The sequence below is a fragment of the Salvelinus alpinus genome, chromosome 2 (genome assembly GCF_045679555.1).
Source record: "Salvelinus alpinus chromosome 2, SLU_Salpinus.1, whole genome shotgun sequence".
In the NCBI taxonomy this organism is placed as follows: domain Eukaryota; kingdom Metazoa; phylum Chordata; class Actinopteri; order Salmoniformes; family Salmonidae; genus Salvelinus; species Salvelinus alpinus.
The window spans coordinates 114,130,156-114,152,446 of NC_092087.1; the positions used below are offsets into that span (position 1 = coordinate 114,130,156).

A 22,291-nucleotide genomic window follows, 5' to 3' on the forward strand; every position below is an offset into this window, starting at 1 on the left:
CTCCTGCGATATCCGTAGTAACTTTCCACCTCACTGCGGAGCTTCTCTCTCTTCTCAGGGTTCACTAGATAGGTATGTTGTTGGATATAAAAGCAGGGTAACAATGTCAATATAAATGTACCCAAAAATGTCAAGTTGGTTGCATGAATAACTATGATTACTAAATGTTACATAATTGTAAATATGAATTATCAAAACCAAATGTTCACCCCTTTGTTAATATGTATTGGCAATAATTAACTTAATGGTGAGGCATGGAATAATAAAACATGTATATTTTGTCAGGCTGGATGTTTGAATATATGAGGTGATTTGAGTCATGCTTCTTCAGTAGTGGAATAAAGACAATTAGCACTTGAATGTTGTCAAGAAATACTGGAGTGATGTAGGATTGTTAATAAAATTGATTATAGACCAATTTATTATACTGCATCCATGTGTTTAGGCTGCAAGTTTGTTGAAATTAAGTTGTTTTCAAGTAATTTTAAAAAACGACCCGAAAATACATCTTTTCAACTTTCACTTTCAACTACAACCGAACATATATTAGAAGTCGGGCATAGTCTTATTTTCAACGTCTTTTGAATGACATTTTGCTAAATGGGAATAGCGCAATGTCAAAACACAGGTTTAACATGTCCAAATCAATAACCAATATGCAGAAACAGTTTGGGATATATTGAAAACCTAAACATTTTGTTTCATTGTGATTCCAGTGGGTCACCAACGTGATAAACAGCTAGCTACATTGTGATTCCAGTGGGTCACCAACGTGGTAAACGGCTAGCTACATTGTGATTCCAGTGGGTCACCAACGTGGTAAACGGCTAGCTACATTGTGATTCCAGTGGGTCACCAACGTGGTAAACGGCTAGCTACATTGTGATTCCAGTGGGTCACCAACGTGGTAAACAGCTAGCTACATTGTGATTCAAGTGGGTCACCAACATGGTAAGTGTAACACAACTTTTTTTTGTTAGTCACTTTTTGTTAAATCACATAAATAATAACTCTTTCAATTCAGAGCCTGGATTTTTCCCCTGAGGCTAAAATCAATTGAACAGGGGGCAAACATTTAGGGTTCTACATTGACATTCATTAAAATACTCCTACTACAATGTTAAAATAATCTACATTGTGACATTATTTAATTATTTCATTGATATCATGAAAAAACTCCTTCATGTATTTTCTGATGTTTGATCAGAGATCTTTTACCAGAGTATCTCTTCCCACATTGATCACAGCTATAAGGTTTCTCTCCTGTGTGTGTTCTCTGGTGTAATGTCAGCTGGCTAGATTGACCAAAACTCTTCCCACATTGATCACAGCTATAAAGTTTCTCTCCTGTGTGTGTTCTCTGGTGTGCAGTCAGCTGGCAAGATTGACCAAAACTCTTACCACATTGATCACAGCTATAAGGTTTCTCTCCTGTGTGTGTTCTCTGGTGTACAGTCAGAGAGCCAGATGTAGTAAAACTCTTCCCACATTGACCACAGCTAAAGGGTTTTTCTCCTGTGTGTATTCTCTGGTGTACTGTGAGCTGGTCAGATTTAACAAAACTCTTCCCACATTGATCACAGCTATAAAGTTCATCTCCTGTGTGTGTTCTCTGGTGCACTGTCAGATAGCCAGAAGTAGTAAAACTCTTCCCACATTGATCACAGCTGTAAGGTTTCTCTCCTGTGTGTGTTCTCTGGTGCACTGTCAGATAGCCAGAAGTAGTAAAACTCTTCCCACATTGATCACAGCTATACGGTTTCTCTCCTGTGTGTGTTCTCTGGTGCACTGTCAGATCACTAGATTGACAAAAACTCTTCCCACATTGATCACAGCTATAAGGTTTCTCTCCTGTGTGTGTTCTCTGGTGCACTGTCAGATAGCCAGAAGTAGTAAAACTCTTCCCACATTGATCACAGCTATAAGGTTTCTCTCCTGTGTGTGTTCTCTGGTGTATAGTCAGATTGCTAGATGTAACAAAACTCTTCCCACATTGATCACAGCTATAAGGTTTCTCTCCTGTGTGTGTTCTCTGGTGTATAGTCAGATTGCTAGATGTAACAAAACTCTTCCCACATTGATCACAGCTATAAGGTTTATCTCCTGTGTGTATTCTCTGGTGTACTGTCAGAGAGCCAGATTTAGTAAAACTCTTCCCACATTGATCACAGCTATAAGATTTCTCTCCTGTGTGGATCCTTTGATGAATTTTAATGCCTGATGAGGTGAATCTCTTCCCACAGTCAGAGCAGCAGTGAGTTCTCTTCCCTGTGGATCTCTGCAGGTGTTTATTGAGGCTTTCTGATCTGGAGAGACTCTTCTCTGCCTTGTCAGCATCAGGAGGTTGTTGAGGCGCCCCAGAGGATCCACGATAGTCCCGTATCTCTCCTGTGTGAACAACAAAGTCAGATGATTAAAGGCCCACAACAGTGGAAATCCACTGTAAAAGGTGATGCAAACAGCGTAGCCATGATGTTGTACAACAATTGACGTCTGTAATGAATGTTAAAATTATTTGACAATTGTCTTAAAATGAGCAAGAATAGTCATATTTTAGTAGTAACATCAATGATTGTAGACTAGAAATAAGTTATTCATGTTGTTGAAACTCTAAGCAGTGTGCCAGACGACTTTTGGTCTCCAATATAGGCCCCTTTCTGTGTTTAATAAAATTGCGGCACAAGGGCGATGCGCACACAATTTGATTGCAGAAACACCTCCCTGCTAATGAGGAAACCGATAGTAATGGATGTAGTATATCTGCTAATGAGGAAACCACAAGTTATGGATGTAGTATATCTGCCTGGAGCAAAAATGGTGAGCAAAGATTTTAGTTTTTCACAATGTATTCTGAATGTGAATGGGGGAAAACTCAGGGGAGTAACCTCTATTTCCAGGTTGATTATGAGTGCATTTCACACTACTTTTGGATTATAATTGTAAGGCTCGTTTGAATGTCCTGCTTAATATAAATGTTTGCTACAGTATTAAGAATTATGTGTAATTATTGAAGAACCGCGTTAATGACAGTATACATTTGGGTGTTGCTAATAAAGTTAAGATTTCTTTGTATTTCACCTTTATTTAACCAGGTAGGCCAGTCGAGAACAAGTTCTCATTTACAACTGCGACCTGGCCAAGATAAAGCAAAGCAGTGCGACAAAAAAACAACAGTTACATACACTTAGGATAAACAAACGTACAGTCAATAACACAATAGAAAGTCTATATACAGTGTGTGCAAATGGAGTAAGGAGGTAAGGCAATAAATAGGCCATAGTAGCGAAGTAATTACAAATTAACACTGGAGTGATAGATGTGCAGATGATGATGTGCAAGTAGATATACTGGTGTGCAAAAGAGCAAAAAATGTTTAAAAAACATGGGGATGAGGTAGGTAGATTGGATGGGCTATGTACAGCTGCAGCGATCGGTAAGCTGCTCAGATAGCTGATGCTTAAAGTTAGTGAGGGAGAGTCTCCAGCTTCAGTGATTTTTTCAATTCCTTCCAGTCATTGGCAGCAGAGAACTGGAAGGAAAGGCGGCCAAAATAGGTGTTGGCTTTGGGGATGACCAGTGAGATATACTTCCTGGAGCACGTGCTACGGGTGGGTGTTGCTATGGTGACCAGTGAGCTGAGTTAAGGCGGAGCTTTACCTAGCAAAGACTTATAGATGACCTGGAGCCAGTGGGTTTGGAGACGAATATGTAGCGAGGGCCAGCCGACGAGAGCAGTGGTATATGGGGATATGGTGACAAAACGGATGGCACTGTGATAGACTGCATCCAGTTTGCTGTGTAGAGTGTTGGAGGCTATTTTGAAAATGACATCACTTAAGTAAAGTATCGGCAGGATAGTCAGTTTTACGAGGGTATGTTCGGCAGCGTGAGTGAAGGAGGCTTTGTTGCAAAATAGGAAGCCAAATCTAGATTTAATTTTGGATTGGAAATGCTTAATATTAGTCTGGAAGGAGAGTTTACAGTCTAGCAAGACACCTAGGTATTTATAGTTGTCCACATATTCTAAAGTCAGAACCGTCCAGAGTAGTCATGCTGGACGGGCGGGTACGGGCAGCGATCGGTTGAAGGGCATACATTTAGTTTTACTAGCGTTTAAGAGCAGTTGGAGGCCACGGAAGGAGTGTTGTATGGCATTGAAGCTCATTTGGAGGTTTGTTAACCTTTATGGGATAGGGCGCAGCATTTTCACTTTTGGATGAATAGCGTGCCCAGAGTGAACTGCCTCCTACTCTGTCCCAGATGCTAATCAATCAATCAATCAAGTTTATTTTATATAGCCCTTCGTACATCAGCTAATATCTCGAAGTGCTGTACAGAAACCCAGCCTAAAACCCCAAACAGCAAGCAATGCAGGTGTAGAAGCACGGTGGCTAGGAAAAACTCCCTAGAAAGGCCAAAACCTAGGAAGAAACCTAGAGAGGAACCAGGCTATGAGGGGTGGCCAGTCCTCTTCTGGCTGTGCCGGGTGGAGATTATAACAGAACATGGCCAAGATGTTCAAAATGTTCATAAGTGACAAGCATGGTCAAATAATAATCAGGAATAAATGTCAGTTGGCTTTTCATAGCCGATCATTAAGAGTTGAAAACAGCAGGTCTGGGAAAGGTAGGGGTTCCATAACCGCAGGCAGAACAGTTGAAACTGAAATAGCAGCAAGGCCAGGTGGATACCCCCGGACAGGGCCAAACAGGAAGGATATAACCCCACCCACTTTGCCAAAGCCCAGCCCCCGCACCACTAGAGGGATATCTTCAACCACCAACTTACAATCCTGAGACAAGGCCAAGTATAGCCCACAAAGATCTCCACCACAGCACAAACCAAGGGGGTGCACCCCCCAATAATATATGATATATATATATAATATGATAATATGATATGATATATATATATATATATAATATATATACAGAATGGTGTCGTCTGCATAAAGGTGGATCAAGGAATACCCCGCAGCAAGAGCAACATCGTTGATATATACAGAGAAAAGAGTTGGCCCGAGAATTGAACCCTGTGGTACCCCCATAGAGACTGCCAGAAGTCCATACAACAGGCCCTCCGATTTGACACACTGAACTCTGTCTAAGAAGTAGTTGGTGAACCAGGCGAGTCAGTCATTTGAGAAACCAAGGCTGTTGAGTCTGCCGATAAGAATACGGTGATTGACAGAGTCGAAATCCTTGGCCAGGTTGATGAAGACAGCGACACAGTATTGTCTTTTATCAATGGCGGTTATGATATCGTTTAGTACCTTGAGCGTGGCTGAACAAAATAAACAAAATGGAGAACCGTGATTAATGAACAGTCCAGCAGGCATCAGCTATGTAGCCAAGTGATCATAGGGTCCAGTGAACAGCAATATATGAACTAGGGAAGCCGTTAGGTAGTCATTACTATGCTAGCCGGGAGATGCGCCTGGCACGAGGCTAACTGGTGCTAGCGTCGGGACAAGGGCATTAGCCACTATAGCCACTCCAGTGCGTCCGGTGCAAAGGTCCAGAGCTTACGGCAGGAATCCGGTGATGTAGTGGCTTCTAGTCGTGTTAGTGAAGAGTCTGGGAGACATCAGCTGTGTAGCCGAGTGATCATAGGGTCCACTAAGCAGGCCGGGAGATGGGCCTGGCTCAAGGCTAGCTTAGGGGCTGGGCCACTCAGTGGCAGCTAGCTAGCTGCGATTATCCGGTGTAATGGTCCAGAGCTTACGGCAGGAATACGGTGATGTAGTGGAGACAAACAGTCCGATATGCTCAGGGTTGATATCGCGCTGTGCAGACTGACAGATATTATCCAGGCTAAAAGCGGCTGGTGTCTGAGCTAAAAAGGTAAAGGCCTTTAGCAGTGGCTAACAATGACTAAATAGCTAGTAGCTAATTAGCCGGTTAGCTTCTGATGGCTAGCTTCTGATGGAGGTTCTAGCTATAAGGTCTAAAAAAAAAAAAAATAGCAGATCCGCATCATAATGGTTGAGGCGGGTTACCGTCTTGGATTACAAGATGAGTCTGTTAAAAACCATTGGATTTAGCAAACTCTGAAATTATTTAGTGTTTCTGTGCCCATGAAAACTGTTTTCCCAGCGTAACATAAGGAGCCACTAAATGATACATAGTTCGAGTGCATTTCAGAATACAAAAAAACTGTCCGACAGCAAGATCCCGTATTTAAGTTGAAGTTCATCATATGACAAGCGTAACGTTATGACTATAACTACTGTTCCCTGAAGGAGGGAAACTAGGTACAATATACTATCACAAATTCACGCCTCGCTGGAAGCCCCGCCTTCCACAGGTGATGAGCGTGAGGTTTGGATTTAATCCTTCAATTTAATACCGCTCTTCACCGACCCAGGAAGGGGTGGGGCCAATTAGGTGTTATACCTCGTTTCCCTCCTTCAGGGAAGTGTAATTATAATCAAAGTTACACTCCCTTTCAGTTGGTCAACTTCGGTACAACATACTATGGGGAAATAAAATCATTCCCCATGCCGACCCAAACGGATACTAAATGAAACAGCCCATGGCAGATCACCCAGACCTGACCCCGCAAGATGCGTCAGTTTTGTCAATTTTGGCAATTTATTCATTGTCTTTTGTTTGAAACACTCCTGTCAGTGTTGAGTAAGGACGCACACCTGATTACACATATAGAAGTAGGACTAGTCAACCTGGACTGAGCACAAATGTAGGCCTATAAATGTGCCCATTTGGGGATGTCTGATAGTATTTCTGATTGTCTTAACGCACCACCACTAATGAGTTGTGGAGATTCTCAAAAAAATATATATTCAGCTTCTCCAACAATTTTTTTCTTCACCTCAAACAGCAGGTAAACAAAGTCTTATTAGAATCCATTACGAATGACAATAGTTGCTCAAAGTATTTGTAAATTATTTCCAGCTCTCACTCTTTCGATAACCACTCAGCATTAAAGGGAAAAACGTAATGCTCTGATCCAGTGGAAATGTTATAAAATACCTGATTACTTCTTATCCTTTGCACAAATAGATGACAGCTGTGTCTGTCCAGAACTCACTGGCGCAGGAAACTGAGGGCCCAGAATATTTTATACAATGTTGCAAGTTTCGGAGGACCCAGTTGATAGTTGATAGAATGTTTCAAGTTTGTTGTTGACAGGCCATGTGCAGCCAATGTGATTTATAGGATATTTATTTTTAATCTGGATATTTTCTACCTGCAGGCTGCAAATGTTTTTGTTTGTTGGTTTCATGTAGGCTATTTTTACATAGTTGGCAATGGCAATAAAAGCCTATTACCAGAAACTATAGGAGCATAACGACTGCTGGTGTAGTCTATTACCAGAAACTATAGGAGCATAACGACTGCAGGTGTAGCCTATTACCAGAAACTATAGGAGCATAACGACTGCAGGTGTAGCCTATTACCAGAAACTATAGGAGCATAACGACTGGTGGTGTAGCCTATTACCAGAAACTATAGGAGCATAACGACTGCTGGTGTAGTCTATTACCAGAAACTATAGGAGCATAACGACTGCAGGTGTAGCCTATTACCAGAAACTAAAGGAGCATAACGACTGCTGGTGTAGCCTATTACCAGAAACTATAGGAGCATAACGACTGCTGGTATAGCCTATTACCAGAAACTGTAGGAGCATAACGACTGCAGGTGTAGCCTATTACCAGAAACTATAGGAGCATAACGACTGCAGGTGTAGCCTATTACCAGAAACTATAGGAGCATAACGACTGGTGGTGTAGCCTATTACCAGAAACTATAGGAGCATAACGACTGCTGGTGTAGTCTATTACCAGAAACTATAGGAGCATAACGACTGCAGGTGTAGCCTATTACCAGAAACTATAGGAGCATAACGACTGCTGGTGTAGCCTATTGCCAGAAACTATAGGAGCATAACGACTGCTGGTGTAGCCTATTACCAGAAACTATAGGAGCATAACGACTGCTGGTGTAATCTATTACCAGAAACTGTAGGAGCATATCGACTGCAGGTGTAGCCTATTACCAGAAACTGTAGGAGCATAACGACTGCTGGTGTAGGCTATTACCAGAAACTATAGGAGCATAACGACTGCTGGTGTAGCCTATTACCAGAAACTATAGGAGCATAACGACTGCTGGTGTAGTCTATTACCAGCAACTATAGGAGCATAACTACTGCTGGTGTAATCTATTACCAGAAACTATAGGAGCATAAGGACTGCTGGTGTAGCCTATTACCAGAAACTATAGGAGCATAGCGACTGCTGGTGTAGCCTATTACCAGAAACTATAGGACCATAACGACTGCTGGTGTAGTCTATTACCAGAAACTATAGGAGCATAACGACTGCTGGTGTAGCCTATTACCAGAAACTATAGGACCATAACGACTGCTGGTGTAGTATATTACCAGAAACTATAGGAGCATAACGACTGCTGGTGTAGCCTATTACCAGAAACTATAGGAGCATAACGACTGCTGGTGTAGCCTATTACCAGAAACTATAGGAGCATAACGACTGCTGGTGTAACCTATTACCAGAAACTATAGGAGCATAACATCAGAATTTACGAAGGCCAGCAGCAACGGGAGGAGTAGGCTAAAGAAGAGGTTTTTCTGATGGTTAGAATATCTTGTTTCAGAGGGATGTCATCAATAGCCCATAATGACAAAGTGAAAACAGGTAATAAACAGAAATACCTTATTTACATAAGTATTCAGACCATTTGCTATAAGACTCGTAATAGTCACTTACAACATTAACAATGTCTACACTGTATTTCTGATCAATAAATGTGCTTTTCTTTCAAAAACAAGGCCATTTCTAAGTGACCCCAAACTTTGAACGGTAGAGTACATAACATTACATAAAACCCCTGAGTCTTCCTCACGCTTCAGAAACAGGAGATGACCTATTAGCCGTTCCGGCTCGCACAAGCCAAGGCTCGAGCAAGGCCACCCTTCTACATAATACAATACAAAATTCATTGCAAATTACAATGCAAAATATATAGACATGGCTGTGTTTCTTAAAATTTTGGTAAGTGGAGTTTTGCCAGTAAGGTGCTTTACATTTTTTGTATCTTTAAGATGACCTACTGAGGGAACCACTTTTGACTAGAGATCAGTTCACTGGAAGTGAATTGTACACCTCTGAGAGGGCAGTTAACAGACCACAATAAGCAATGCTTCACCCTGCATTAAGAATTAATCTTGAATAACTCAATCCAGAAGGCGGAGCTGTTTAGCTTTCATGAAAGCTAGAATCAACTTTCAGGTGCATCTTGTTTCCATGAATCATCCTTGAGATGTATCTACAACTTGTTCAGAGTCCACCTGTGTTAAATTCAATTGATTGGACATGATTTGGAAAGGCACACACCTGTCTGTATAAGGTCCCACAGATGACAGTGCATGTCAGAGCAAAAACCAAGCAATGAGGTCGAAGGAATTGTCCGTATTTTATTTCAGTTTACTAAATAGTAAACTAAATTATTTCAGTTTCCCTAATTACTTGTTCTATAATAAGCATGGAGGTTTCCCCTATCAACCAGTCATAGGTACTGGTGACAAAGCGCCTCGTAACCTAACTGGGAATGGGACACACAGCGGAGTCGAGCGGAGTGGTAACAGACAGGGGCGATTTGTAATCAAATCTAATTCCCAGGAATGGGGTTCAAATGCACCACAGAGACTGTGTGTGGGATAATAACATGGCCGTGTCCAACCCTGCTTGTTCCCTCGACTCCGCTACCAACCACCAATCTCCAACAGGGCCCTTAAACTGTATCACTAGACACCTCATAGTGAGCTACAGGTAGGAATCAGCAATGAATCCCAATAATGAGCCACCTATGGGAGGGGTGTCAGCAACATTTAAAAATATATATACAGTGTTTTAACAATTTTTTACAAATCCGTCAAAACACCAACTTAGACTTTACTGTGAAATGCTTTACTTACAAGCCCTTAACCAACAGTGCAGTTCAAGAAGAAGAAAACGTTTAACAAGTATACTAGAATAAAAAGTAACACAATGAGAATAACAATAACGAGGCAATATACAGGGGGCACCGGTACCGAGTCAGTGTGGAGGCTATATACAGGGGGCACCGGTACCGAGTCAGTGTGGAGGTAATATACAGGGGGCACCGGTACAGAGTCAGTGTGGAGGCTATATACAGGGGGCACCGGTACTGAGTCAGTGTGGAGGCTATATACAGGGGGCACCGGTACTGAGTCAGTGTGGAGGCTATATACAGGGGGCACCGGTACAGAGTCAATGTGGAGGTTATATACAGGGGGTACCGGTACTGAGTCAGTGTGGAGGCTATATACAGGGGGCACCGGTACCGAGTCAGTGTGGAGGCTATATACAGGGGGTACCGGTACTGAGTCAGTGTGGAGGCTATATACAGGGGGCACCGGTACCGAGTCAGTGTGGAGGCTATATACAGGGGGCACCGGTACAGAGTCAATGTGGAGGTTATATACAGGGGGCACCGGTACTGAGTCAGTGTGGAGGTTATATACAGGGGGCACCGGTACTGAGTCAGTGTGGAGGTTATATACAGGGGGTACCGTTCAGAGTCAATGTGGAGGCTATATACAGGGGGCACCGGTACCGAGTCAGTGTAGAGGCTATATACAGGGGGCACCGGTACTGAGTCAGTGTGGAGGCTATATACAGGGGGCACCGGTACTGAGTCAGTGTGGAGGCTATATACAGGGGGCACCGGTACTGAGTCAGTGTGGAGGCTATATACAGGGGGCACCGGTACCGAGTCAGTGTGAAGGCTATATACAGGGGGCACCGGTACTGAGTCAGTGTGGAGGCTATATACAGGGGGCACCGGTACCGAGTCAGTGTGGAGGCTATAAACAGGGGGCACCGGTACCGAGTCAGTGTGGAGGTTATAAACAGGGGGCACCGGTACCGAGTCAGTGTGGAGGTTATATACAGGGGGCACCGGTACCGAGTCAGTGTGGAGGTTATATACAGGGGGCACCGGTACCGAGTCAGTGTGGAGGTTATATACAGGGGGCACCGGTACAGAGTCAGTGTGGAGGCTATATACAGGGGGCACCGGTACCGAGTCAGTGTGGAGGTTATATACAGGGGGCACCGGTACAGAGTCAGTGTGGAGGCTATAAACAGGGGGCATCGGTACCGAGTCAGTGTGCGGGGTTACAGGCTAGTTGAGGTAATCTGTACATGAACATCAACTATCCATGATAACAACATGATAGTTTTAACCATGTTTTGGGGATATACTGTGTTTGTTTATATTTACTGACAAACATTGGAGTAAAAAAAAGCTCATATTTTGGGTTCTGATGGGGTACAACAGTTGAACTAAGCTCACGAGGCATTTATAAGTGAATTCTTCAAGAAACAATGGGTACATATCATTAATGTATAAGTCCCAAAATGGATGTAACAACTGCTGATTGCCCCTTTAAGACTACATATTGGGCTAATCTAATAGGAGATATTGAGGACTACAGTATTTCAGGCATTGTCATTGGATGCATTTGATCAATTGTTAACGTTTTGTTGATGGTCCACTCTTGATGTTCTACACGTTACAGTGTAGCTTCAGCCATTCCTACAGAACAACATTAAAGTGTAGAACCCCTTTACTGCATATTGGTTCAACGACTGCAGAGACGGTACTTACTGGTGTTAAACAGATCTCCAACCTCCTCTTCTTCCTCCAATGTGACAGTAATCTCCCCCTCCTCTTTCACTCCAAAAACTGCATCCTCCTCTCCTTTTACTGTAACTTCCTCCTCTTTCACGGTAACAGCCTCACCCTCTACGTGTTTTAATATTGTAACAGCCTCCTCTTCCTTCTCCTCTTTCACTCTGAACGCGTCTTCCTCTTCTTTCACTGTAACATCCTCCTCTTTCTCTTCCTCCTCTTCTTTTACTGTAACATCCTCCTCCTCTTTCATCCTGAACGCATCTTCCTCTTCTTTCACTGTAACGTCTTTCTCTTCTTCTTTCACGGTAACAGCCTCACTCTCTACTTGTTTTTGTATTGAAACAGCCTCCTCTTCGTCCTCCTCTTTCACGAAAGCTTCTTTCTCCGTCCAGCAGATCTCATCTTCTTTATCAGGAGGAGAGTAGCTTAGTGAACTCATGGTCGGAGATGTTAGCTAGCTAGCATTAGCGACTAGCCTAGTTCTAAGCTAACTTAGCAAACCAGCTAGCTGACAAACAACGTAAATATATAATTAAATGGGCCAACAAGTACATACGACAGAAGTGTGTTTAAAACACAGCGACTAATATACACCAAAACAGTGTAAAGAGGGTGAATGTTGTAGCTATGTTTGCTAGAAAGCTACCGAGGTGTCTGACTAGCTGTTGTTGTTGAAGGAGCATCCCGTCCACTAGATTATACGTCACACTGGCAGCGTCGCCTGAACCTAAAAGACGCACATCGCCATCTGCTGACTGGAGTGGGAAACGCAGTTGAGGAACCAAAAGTTTATTTTTCATTTATTTCATAAAAGTGTAATCTAACCGAAGTCTTGCAGGTGTTTACATGGTTTGACACATCTGCCAGGTGATTCACTTCTAACTTAAGTCTTGCAGGTGTTTACATGGTTTGACACATCTGCCAGGTGATTCACTTCTAACCGAAGTCTTGCAGGTGTTTACATGGTTTGACACATCTGCCAGGTGATTCACTTCTAACCGAAGTCTTGCAGGTGTTTACATGGTTTGACACATCTTCCAGGTGATTAAAAATCTAATTTCAGTACCAGTGTATTATATATATATTTTTTCACCAATGTCATGAAATCCAATTGCAACTCCTCTACGGACTCGGGGGAGAGGCGAAGGTCGAGAGCCATGCGTCCTCCGAAACACGACCCTGCCAAGCCGCACTGCACATCTTGACACACTGCTCGCTTAACCTGGAAGTGATACTGCCTGGATTAGAACCATAAAATGATGCAGCTGATGATCATTAAATTAGAATCAGAGACTGTAGTTACGCCTCTAGTGACGCCAATGACAAGCATACCCATTACATGATGCAGCCACCACCATGCTTGAAAATATGTAGTCAGTGATGTGTTGAATTTGCCCCAAACATAACGCTTTTGTATTCAGGATATAAAGTTAATTATTGCAAACAGAATGCATGTTTTGGAATATTTGTATTCTGTACAGGCTTCCTTCTTTTCACTCTGTCATTTAGGTTAGTATTGTGGAGTAACTACAATGTTGTTGATCCATCCTTAGTTTTCTCCTATCACAACCATTAAACACTAACTATTTTAAAGTCACCATTGGCCTCATGGTGAAATCCCTAAACAGTTTCCTTTCTCTCCAGCAACTGAGTTAGTGACTGGGTATATTGATACACCATCTAAAGTGTAATTAATAACTTCACCATGCTCAAAGGGATATTCAATGTCTGCTTTTTTTTACCCATTTACCAATAGGTGCACTTCTTTGCGAGGCGTCGGAAAACCTCCCTGGTCTTTGTGGTTGAATCTGTGTTTGAAATTCACTGCTCGACTGAGGGCCATTACAGATAATTGTATGTGTGGGGTACAGAGATGAGGTAGTCATTCAGACATCATGTTAAACACTATTATTGCACACAGAGTGAGTCCCTGCAACTTATTATGTGACTTGTTAAGCAACATCTTTACTCCTGAACTTATTTAGGCTTTTAATTACATTTGTAAACATTTCCAAAAACATAATTCCACTTTGACATTATGGGGTATTGAATCCATTTAACCCCAGTATCTCTACTTGCACATTCATCTTCTGCTATTCACATTCACATTCCCTACCATTCCAGTGTTTAATTGCTATATTGTAATTACTTCGCCACCATGGTCTATTTATTGCCTAACCTCTCTTATCCTACCTTATTTGCACATGCTGTATATAGATTTTTCTACTGTATAATTGATTGTATGTTTGTTTATTCCATGTGTAACTCTGTGTTGTTGTATGTGTCATTGCAAATGAGAACTTCTTCTCAACTAGTCTACCTGGTTAAATAAAGGTGAAATAAAAATACATATTTAGGTATAGGTGTTGGGCTGTGAGCACAACCCCCACCTGTGGACGTTGGGCCCTCATACCACCCTCATGGAGTCTGTTTCTGACCGTTTGAGCAGACACATGCACATTTGTGGCCTGCTGGAGGTCATTTTGCAGGGCTCTGGCAGTGCACCTCCTTGCACAAAGGCGGAGGTAGCGGTCCTGCTGCTGGGTTGTTGCCCTCCTACGGCCTCCTCCACGTCTCCTGATGTACTGGCCTGTCTCCTGGTAGCGCCTCCATGCTCTGGACACTACGCTGACAGACACAGCAAACCTTTTTGCCACAGCTCGCATTGATGTGCCATCCTGGATGAACTGCACTACCTGAGCCACTTGTGTGGGTTGTAGACTCCGTCTCATGCTACCACTAGAGTGAGAGCACCGCCAGCATTCAAAAGTGACCAAAACATCAGCCAGGAAGCATAGGAACTGAGAAGTGGTCTGTGGTCACCACCTGCAGAATCACTCCTTTTTGGGGGGTGTCTTGCTAATTGCCTATAATTTCCACCTTTTGTCTATTCCATTTGCACAACAGCATGTGAAATGTATTGTCAATCAGTGTTGCTTCCTAAGTGGACAGTTTGATTTCATAGAAGTGTGATTGACTTGGAGTTACATTGTGTTGTTTAAGTGTTCCCTTTATTTTTTTGAGCAGTGTACTTAACATAGTACAATCTAGTAGCATCAGTAAAATCTGTTGAAATAAAACCACAGATAAATATACCTAACATAGTACAATCTAATAGCATCAGTAAAATCTGTTGAAATAAAACCACAGATAAATATACCTAACATAGTACAATCTAATAGCATCAGTAAAATCTGTTGAAATAAAACCACAGATAAATATACCTAACATAGTACATCTATTACACAATACATTACAATACATCAGAAATAGTTACACATTATAGATCCATTCATGGATGTACAGGTCTGTTGGATAAACCTTCAGAAATAGTTACACATTATAGAGATCCATTCATGGATGTACAGGTCTGTTGGATAAACCTTCAGAAATGTCCGCTGCTGATTTCTTCCAGGTGTCCATAGCGGACACCCTGGTCCTGTGAATCCTGGCCGTGGACAAATTCTCAGTCAGAAACATAAGTCAGAACACAGCCTCTCTATTCTCTCATGTGTTTTCAGGTCCTCTGACTGGGAAAATGTCTTTCCACAATGAGAGCAGTGGTATGTTGTCTCCTCCTGTGTATTAGTATGTTGGAAAGGCTTCTCTCCTGTGTGTGTTCTCTCATGCTTTTTCAGAGTCCCTGACCACCTAAAACTCTTTCCACACTGGGAACAGTGGTAGGGCATTTCTCCTGTGTGTATTCTCTCATGCTTTTTCAGAGTCCCTGACCACCTAAAACTCTTTCCACAGTGAGAACAGTGATGAGGCTCTTGTCCTGTGTGTATTCTCTCATGCGTTTTCAGACTCCTTGACCACCTAAAACTCTTTCCACAGTGAGAACAGTGATACGGCGTTTCTCCTGTGTGTATTCTCTCATGCGTTTTCAGGACCCATAACCACCTAAAACTCTTTCCACAGTGAGAACAGTGATAAGGCTCTTCTCCTTTGTGTATTCTCTCATGCGTTTTCAGACTCCCTGACCACCTAAAACTCTTTCCACAGTGGGAGCAGTGGTGTTGGTTAGGCGTCTCTGGGTCTGTTTCCTCTGAGGAACTCTTCCCGCTGTCAGAGTCTGGTCTCTCTCCTGCCAAAAGACAAACAGATTATTTAGTTAAACAGAGAGACCTGAATGAAGCCTGTAATAAATAAAATTGTCTTCCTATGAGGTTTAATCTAGACTAGATCCCTCAATAACGTGAGGTCAGTCTTCACAACATTACATCATTAAAAATATACTTTGTGACGGTGAGATTTAAAAACAAATGATGTAGAGCTCCAAATCTAATTTCTCAGGGAATGTCATGTTTATAGGCATCTATAATAATAGATAATGTCATGTTTATAGGCTGAGCAGAGCTCTATAATAATAGATAATGTCATGTTTATAGGCTGAGCAGAGCTCTATAATAATAGATAATGTCATGTTTATAGGCTGAACAGAGATGGTTGTTTGCCATTCTGTGAGACAATTAAGTTGTGATTTTGTGGTGGGGGGACTCTGATGGTATACACATGTTACAGTTAAGCAATAAGACCCGAGGAAGTGTGGTATATGGCCAATATAGCATGGTTAAAGACTGTCCTTAAGCACGACGCAACGCAGAGTGCCTGGATACAGCTCTTAGCCGTGGTATATTGGCCATATATCACAAACCCCTGGGGTGGATTATTGCAATTATAAACTGGTTACCAACGTAATTAGAGCAGTAAAAATACATGTTTTGTCATACCCATGGTATACGGCCTGATATACCACGGCTGTCAGCCAATCAGCATTCAGGGCTTTAATCGCCCATTTTAAAATGTAGCTTTAACATTATATTATCACATAAATTCCTATAGTACAGAACAACATTTTCAAGTATAGAATTTCAGTAGCATGCTGCTTAAAAACCACACATTCATTCAAAACCTTTAGAGAGTTAGAGCCCGTTTTTAAGACAGTACTTACTGGTGGTAATCAGATCTCCTGACTCCTCTGTCAATATGACCGTTATCTCTCCCTCTTTCTCCTTCTTCACTCCAAAAACTGCATCCTCCTCTTTCTCTGCCTCCTCCTCTTCTTTTACTGTAACATCCTCCTCCTCTTTCACTCTGAACGCGTCTTCCTCATCCTCTACTTCTTGTTTTACTGTGACATCCTCCTCTTCCTCCTCCTCTTTCACGACAATGTTCAGCCACAGAGCTTCTTTCTCCGTCCGGCAGATCCCCTCTTCTTTAACTGGAGGGGGGATGTTTAGGGAGCTCATGGTCGGAGATGTTAGCTAGCTAGTTAGCATTAGCGACTAGCCTAGCGCTAGGCAAATTGAAGACGTCTGCCTGACTAACAACGTAAATATGAAAATAAATGGGGCAACTCGCTATAAAACAGAAGTATGTCTAAAACACATAGGCAAATATGCACTGAAACAGTCTAAAAAGCTTGAATGTTTAGGCCATGTCGCCTAGCAAGCTACTGAAGTGACTGACTCGCTGTTGTTGTTGAAGTGTCCCGTCCACTAGATTATACGTCACACTGGCAGCATCGTCATCAGCTGACTGGAGTGGGTAACGCAGTATAAGGACATTTTTATTTTATTTCCTGACAAAAAATTGTATTTTAAAATGTATTTCATTAAATAATATTATATTGATACGTCCAAAGGAAAGCATGTGTTGATTGATTAGTGAAGATGTGCAATGAATGAGAATTTAAACTTTACATCTAACGCTGCATTTAAGGCTTTGTCATATTCATTCAGTCAAACAAACGCTCTGCAGCGTCTGGTTTAACAGTGATCTACGTTCTATGAAAGCTGCTGGGAGCAAACTGGAGAATAGCTAGAGGAAAACAACGCTAACTGTGCATCCCCAGACCCTGGTATATCACCAGACTGCATACAAACCTAACTGCATGCCCAGGCCCTGGTATATCACCAGACTGCATACCAACCTAACTGCATCCCCAGGCCCTGGTATATCACCAGACTGCATACAAACCTAACTGCATCCCCAGGCCCTGGTATATCACCAGACTGTACAAACCTAACTGCATCCCCAGACCCTGTTATATCACCAGACTGTACAAACCTAACTGCATGCATAGTCCCTGGTATATCACCAGACTGTACAAACCTAACTGCATCCCCAGTCCCTGGTATATCACCAGACTGCATACAAACCTAACTGCATCCCCAGACCCTGTTATATCACCAGACTGCATACAAACCTAACTGCATCCCCAGTCCCTGGTATATCACCAGACTACATACAAACCTAACTACATGCCCAGTCCCTGGTATATCACCAGACTGCATTCAAACCTAACTGCATCCCCAGGCCCTGGTATATCACCAGAATGCATACAAACCTAACTGCATCCCCAGTCCCTGGTATATCACCAGACTGCATACAAACCTAACTGCATCCCCAGTCCCTGGTATATAACCAGACTGCACAAACCTAACTGCATGCATAGTCCCTGGTATATCACCAGACTGTACAAACCTAACTGCATCCCCAGTCCCTGGTATATCACAAGACTGTACAAACCTAACTGCATCCCCAGTCCCTGGTATATCACTAGACTGTACAAACCTAACTGCATCCCCAGTCCCTGGTATATCACCAGACTGTACAAACCTAACTGCATCCCCAGCCCCTGGTATATCACCAGACTGCATACAAACCTAACTGCATCCTCAGTCCCTGGTATATCACCAGACTGTACAAACCTAACTGCATGCATAGTCCCTGGTATATCACCAGAATGCATACACACCTAACTGCATGCATAGTCCCTGGTATATCACCAGACTGCATACAAACCAAACTACATGCATAGTCCCTGGTATATCACCAGACTGCACAAACCTAACTGCATGCATAGTCCCTGGTATATCACCAGACTGCATACAAACCTAACTGCATGCACAGTCCCTGGTATATCACCAGACTGCATACAAACCTAACTACATCCATAGTCCCTGGTATATCACCAGACTGCACAAACCTAACTGCATGCATAGTCCCTGGTATATCACCAGACTGCATACAAACCTAACTGCATGCCCAGTCCCTGGTATATCACCAGACTGCATACAAACCTAACTGCATCCCCAGTCCCTGGTATATCACCAGACTGCATACAAACCTAACTGCATCCATAGTCCCTGGTATATCACCAGACTGCATACAAACCTAACTACATCCATAGTCCCTGGTATATCACCAGACTGCTGTGACAACCCTCCCACTCTGTCTGCAGAATTCTTTCTCTTTGCTCTTGTTTTCCTTAATAGGATGTCGGTGGGCGGAGCCGGGAGGGTCTTCATTGAAATGGGACACACCTGGGCTCGGGTGTAGCATTAGCCAGCCCGCTAAGAGGAGCAAGCAGGTTGATTTCCTCTGTCATTTTGAGCCCACGGCAAGAAGGCACCAGAGCCTACCGTGCTAACGGGTTCCCACTAGATAACACAACCACACAGTTAATGAAAAGCATGAGGTGAAGCTTGAGCTAGATATCAACCTATCGAGCTAGTGTGACCTTCCTGGTCTCTCAAGTCAGTGAGTCAACACAGGAAGGAGCAATGGATGGATAGTTCATTTATTTCCAAAGCTGCAATGATGGGACACACACAGTATGGATGAATGATCAGTAGTGACGGGATATAAATAGCACTCCCACAGCAATTCTCCATAAATCTGCCCTATAATATACGAGCAAAAAAACTATTGAAATGTCTTTCAAAGTTATTGTGATCGTATAGTGGATTTAACCATTCCTAATAATTCCTAATTTACTATAATAAATGAATCATTTGTTTACATGTGTCTCATTTTCACTCCATCAGAATATACTGTCATCCATTTTAGTATCAAAATATATCAAATTAACCTGGAAAATGACTCAATGTCCCCCTCTACAGGCGAGGAAGTATAATACACCTAAACTAACAGAACCGGGCTGATAAACTGGCTGGTGTTCATGAGTTTATAAAACATATACTTTATACATTTGTCATAAATTACCTGCATTGATGAGACACACAGTGTGGATGAACGATCAGTAGTCGACAGGGTAAAAATATCACTCCTAAAGAAGATGCATTTTCCAGTCAGATACCAACCTGAAAGAGGGAACTTTAGCATAAAACCCACATGGAGAACTGAGATTCGGCAAATAACATATAAAGAGAGGCTTATTTGACACCAAACCAACAACAGTAGTTACTAAAACATAAATTGCTAATGTATGATTTAAAAGGTGGTTTTTATGATGTAATGTCAACTTTATATACTTCTATCCCGGGACTATTCAATTTTGAACTCACCCACAGCAATTCTCCATAAATCTGCTGTGGATTACCCAGAATCCCGAAATAAATTAATACATATGTGATAATTCAAAAACATGACTGGTTGTGCTTATAAATCAAATAAATCAAATCAAATCAAATTTTATTAGTCACATACACATGGTTAGCAGATGTTAATGCGAGTGTAGCGAAATGCTTGTGCTTCTAGTTCCGACAATGCAGTAATAACCAACAGTAATCTAACCTAACAATTCCACACTACTACCTTACACACACACACAAGTGTAAAGGGATAAAGAATATGTACATAAAGATATATGGATGAGTGGTGGTACAGAACGGCATGGCAGATGCAGTAGATGGTATAGAGTACGGTATATACATATGAGATGAGTACTGTAGGGTATGTAAACATAAAGTGGCATAGTTTAAAGTGGCTAGTGGTACATGTATTGCATAAAGATGGCAAGATGCAGTAGATGATATAGAGTACAGTATATATACATATGAGATGGGTAATGTAGGGTATGTAAACATTGTATTAAGTGGCATTGCTTAAAGTGGCTAGTGGTACATTTTTACATAATTTCCATCAATTCCCATTTTTAAAGTGGCTGGAGTTGAGTCAGTATGTTGGCAGCGGCCGCTAAATGTTAGTGGTGGCTGTTTAACAGTCTGATGGCCTTGAGATAGAAGCTGTTTTTCAGTCTCTCGGTCCCTGCTTTGATGCACCTGTACTGACCTCGCCTTCTGGATGATAGCGGGGTGAACAGGCAGTGGCTTGGGTGGTTGTTGTCCTTGATGATCTTTATGGCCTTCCTGTGACATCGGGTGGTGTAGGTGTCCTGGAGGGCAGGTAGTTTGCCCCTGGTGATGCGTTCTGCAGACCTCACTACCCTCTGGAGAGCCTTACGGTTGTGGGCGGAGCAGTTGCCGTACCAGGCGGTGATACAGCCCGACAGGATGCTCTCGATTGTGCATCTGTAGAAGTTTGTGAGTGCTTTTGGTGACAAGCCGAATTTCTTCAGCCTCCTGAGGTTGAAGAGGCGCTGCTGCGCCTTCTTCACAACGCTGTCTGTGTGGGTGGACCAGTTCAGTTTGTCCGTGATGTGTACACCGAGGAACTTAAAACTTTCCACCTTCTCCACTACTGACCCGTCGATGTGGATAGGGGGGTGCTCCCTCTGCTGTTTCCTGAAGTCCACAATCATCTCCTTTGTTTTGTTGACGTTGAGTATGAGGTTATTTTCCTGACACCACACTCCGAGGGCCCTCACCTCCTCCCTGTAGGCCGTCTCGTCGTTGTTGGTGATCAAGCCTACCACTGTAGTGTCATCCGCAAACTTGATGATTGAGTTGGAGGCGTGCATGGCCACGCAGTCGTGGGTGAACAGGGAGTACAGGAGAGGGCTCAGATCGCACCCTTGTGGGGCCCCAGTGTTGAGGATCAGCGGGGTGGAGATGTTGTTACCTACCCTCACCACCTGGGGGCGGCCCGTCAGGAAGTCCAGGACCCAGTTGCACAGGGCGGGGTCGAGACCCAGGGTCTCGAGCTTGATGACGAGTTTGGAGGGTACTATGGTGTTAAATGCTGAGCTGTAATCGATGAACAGCATTCTCACATGGGTATTCCTCTTGTCCAGATGGGTTAGGGCAGTGTGCAGTGTGGTTGCGATTGCGTCGTCTGTGGACCTATTGGGTCGGTAAGCAAATTGGAGTGGGTCTAGGGTGTCCGGTAGGGTGGAGGTGATATGGTCCTTGACTAGTCTCTCAAAGCACTTCATGATGACGGAAGTGAGTGCTACGGGGCGGTAGTCGTTTAGCTCAGTTACCTTAGCTTTCTTGGGAACAGGAACAATGGTGGCCCTCTTGAAGCATGTGGGAACAGCAGACTGGGATAAGGATTGATTGAATATGTCCGTAAACACACCAGCCAGCTGGTCTGCGCATGCTCTGAGGACGCGGCTGGGAATGCCGTCTGGGCCTGCAGCCTTGCGAGGGTTAACACGTTTAAATGTTTTACTCACCTCGGCTGCAGTGAAGGAGAGCCCGCAGGTTTTGGTAGGGGGCCGTGTCAGTGGCACTGTATTGTCCTCAAAGCGGGCAAAAAAGTTGTTTAGCCTGTCTGGGAGCAAGACATCCTGGTCCTCGACGGGGCGGATTTCCTTTTTGTAATCCGTGATTGACTGTAGACCCTGCCACATACCTCTTGTGTCTGAGCTGTTGAATTTCGACTCGATTTTGTCTCTGTACTGAGACTTGGCCTGTTTGATTGCCTTGCGG

General features: G+C 43.0%; 3 protein-coding genes across 3 annotated transcripts in view; 1 reads left to right on the top strand and 2 right to left on the bottom strand.

Moving 5' to 3' along the window:
- Positions 1 to 22,291, top strand: part of LOC139548844 (zinc finger protein 180-like) — a 274,302-nt gene that overhangs the window by 235,192 nt on the left and 16,819 nt on the right. The gene's annotated exons all lie outside the window — the stretch shown is intronic.
- The window catches only part of LOC139549976 (parathymosin-like), a 253,145-nt gene that overhangs the window by 39,263 nt on the left and 191,591 nt on the right, over positions 1 to 22,291 (bottom strand). The window lies entirely within an intron of this gene.
- LOC139548161 (zinc finger protein ZFP2-like) lies at positions 324 to 12,402 on the bottom strand. Its single transcript, XM_071357616.1, has 2 exons — positions 11,682 to 12,402; positions 324 to 2,388 (listed from the first exon to the last, which is right to left on the bottom strand). The coding sequence occupies exons 1-2, from the start codon at positions 12,145 to 12,147 to the stop codon at positions 1,166 to 1,168; spliced, it is 1,689 nt and encodes a 562-aa protein (XP_071213717.1). The 5' UTR covers positions 12,148 to 12,402; the 3' UTR covers positions 324 to 1,165.

Bases quoted from the DNA above. Each gene is read 5' to 3' on its own strand.
- LOC139548161 (XM_071357616.1), bottom strand. From the start codon at position 12,147: ATGAGTTCACTAAGCTACTCTCCTCCTGATAAAGAAGATGAGATCTGC. The intron at 2,389-11,681 runs GTAAGTACCGTC...TTGTTCACACAG, and splicing joins TGGAGATCTGTTTAACACCA to GAGAGATACGGGACTATCGT.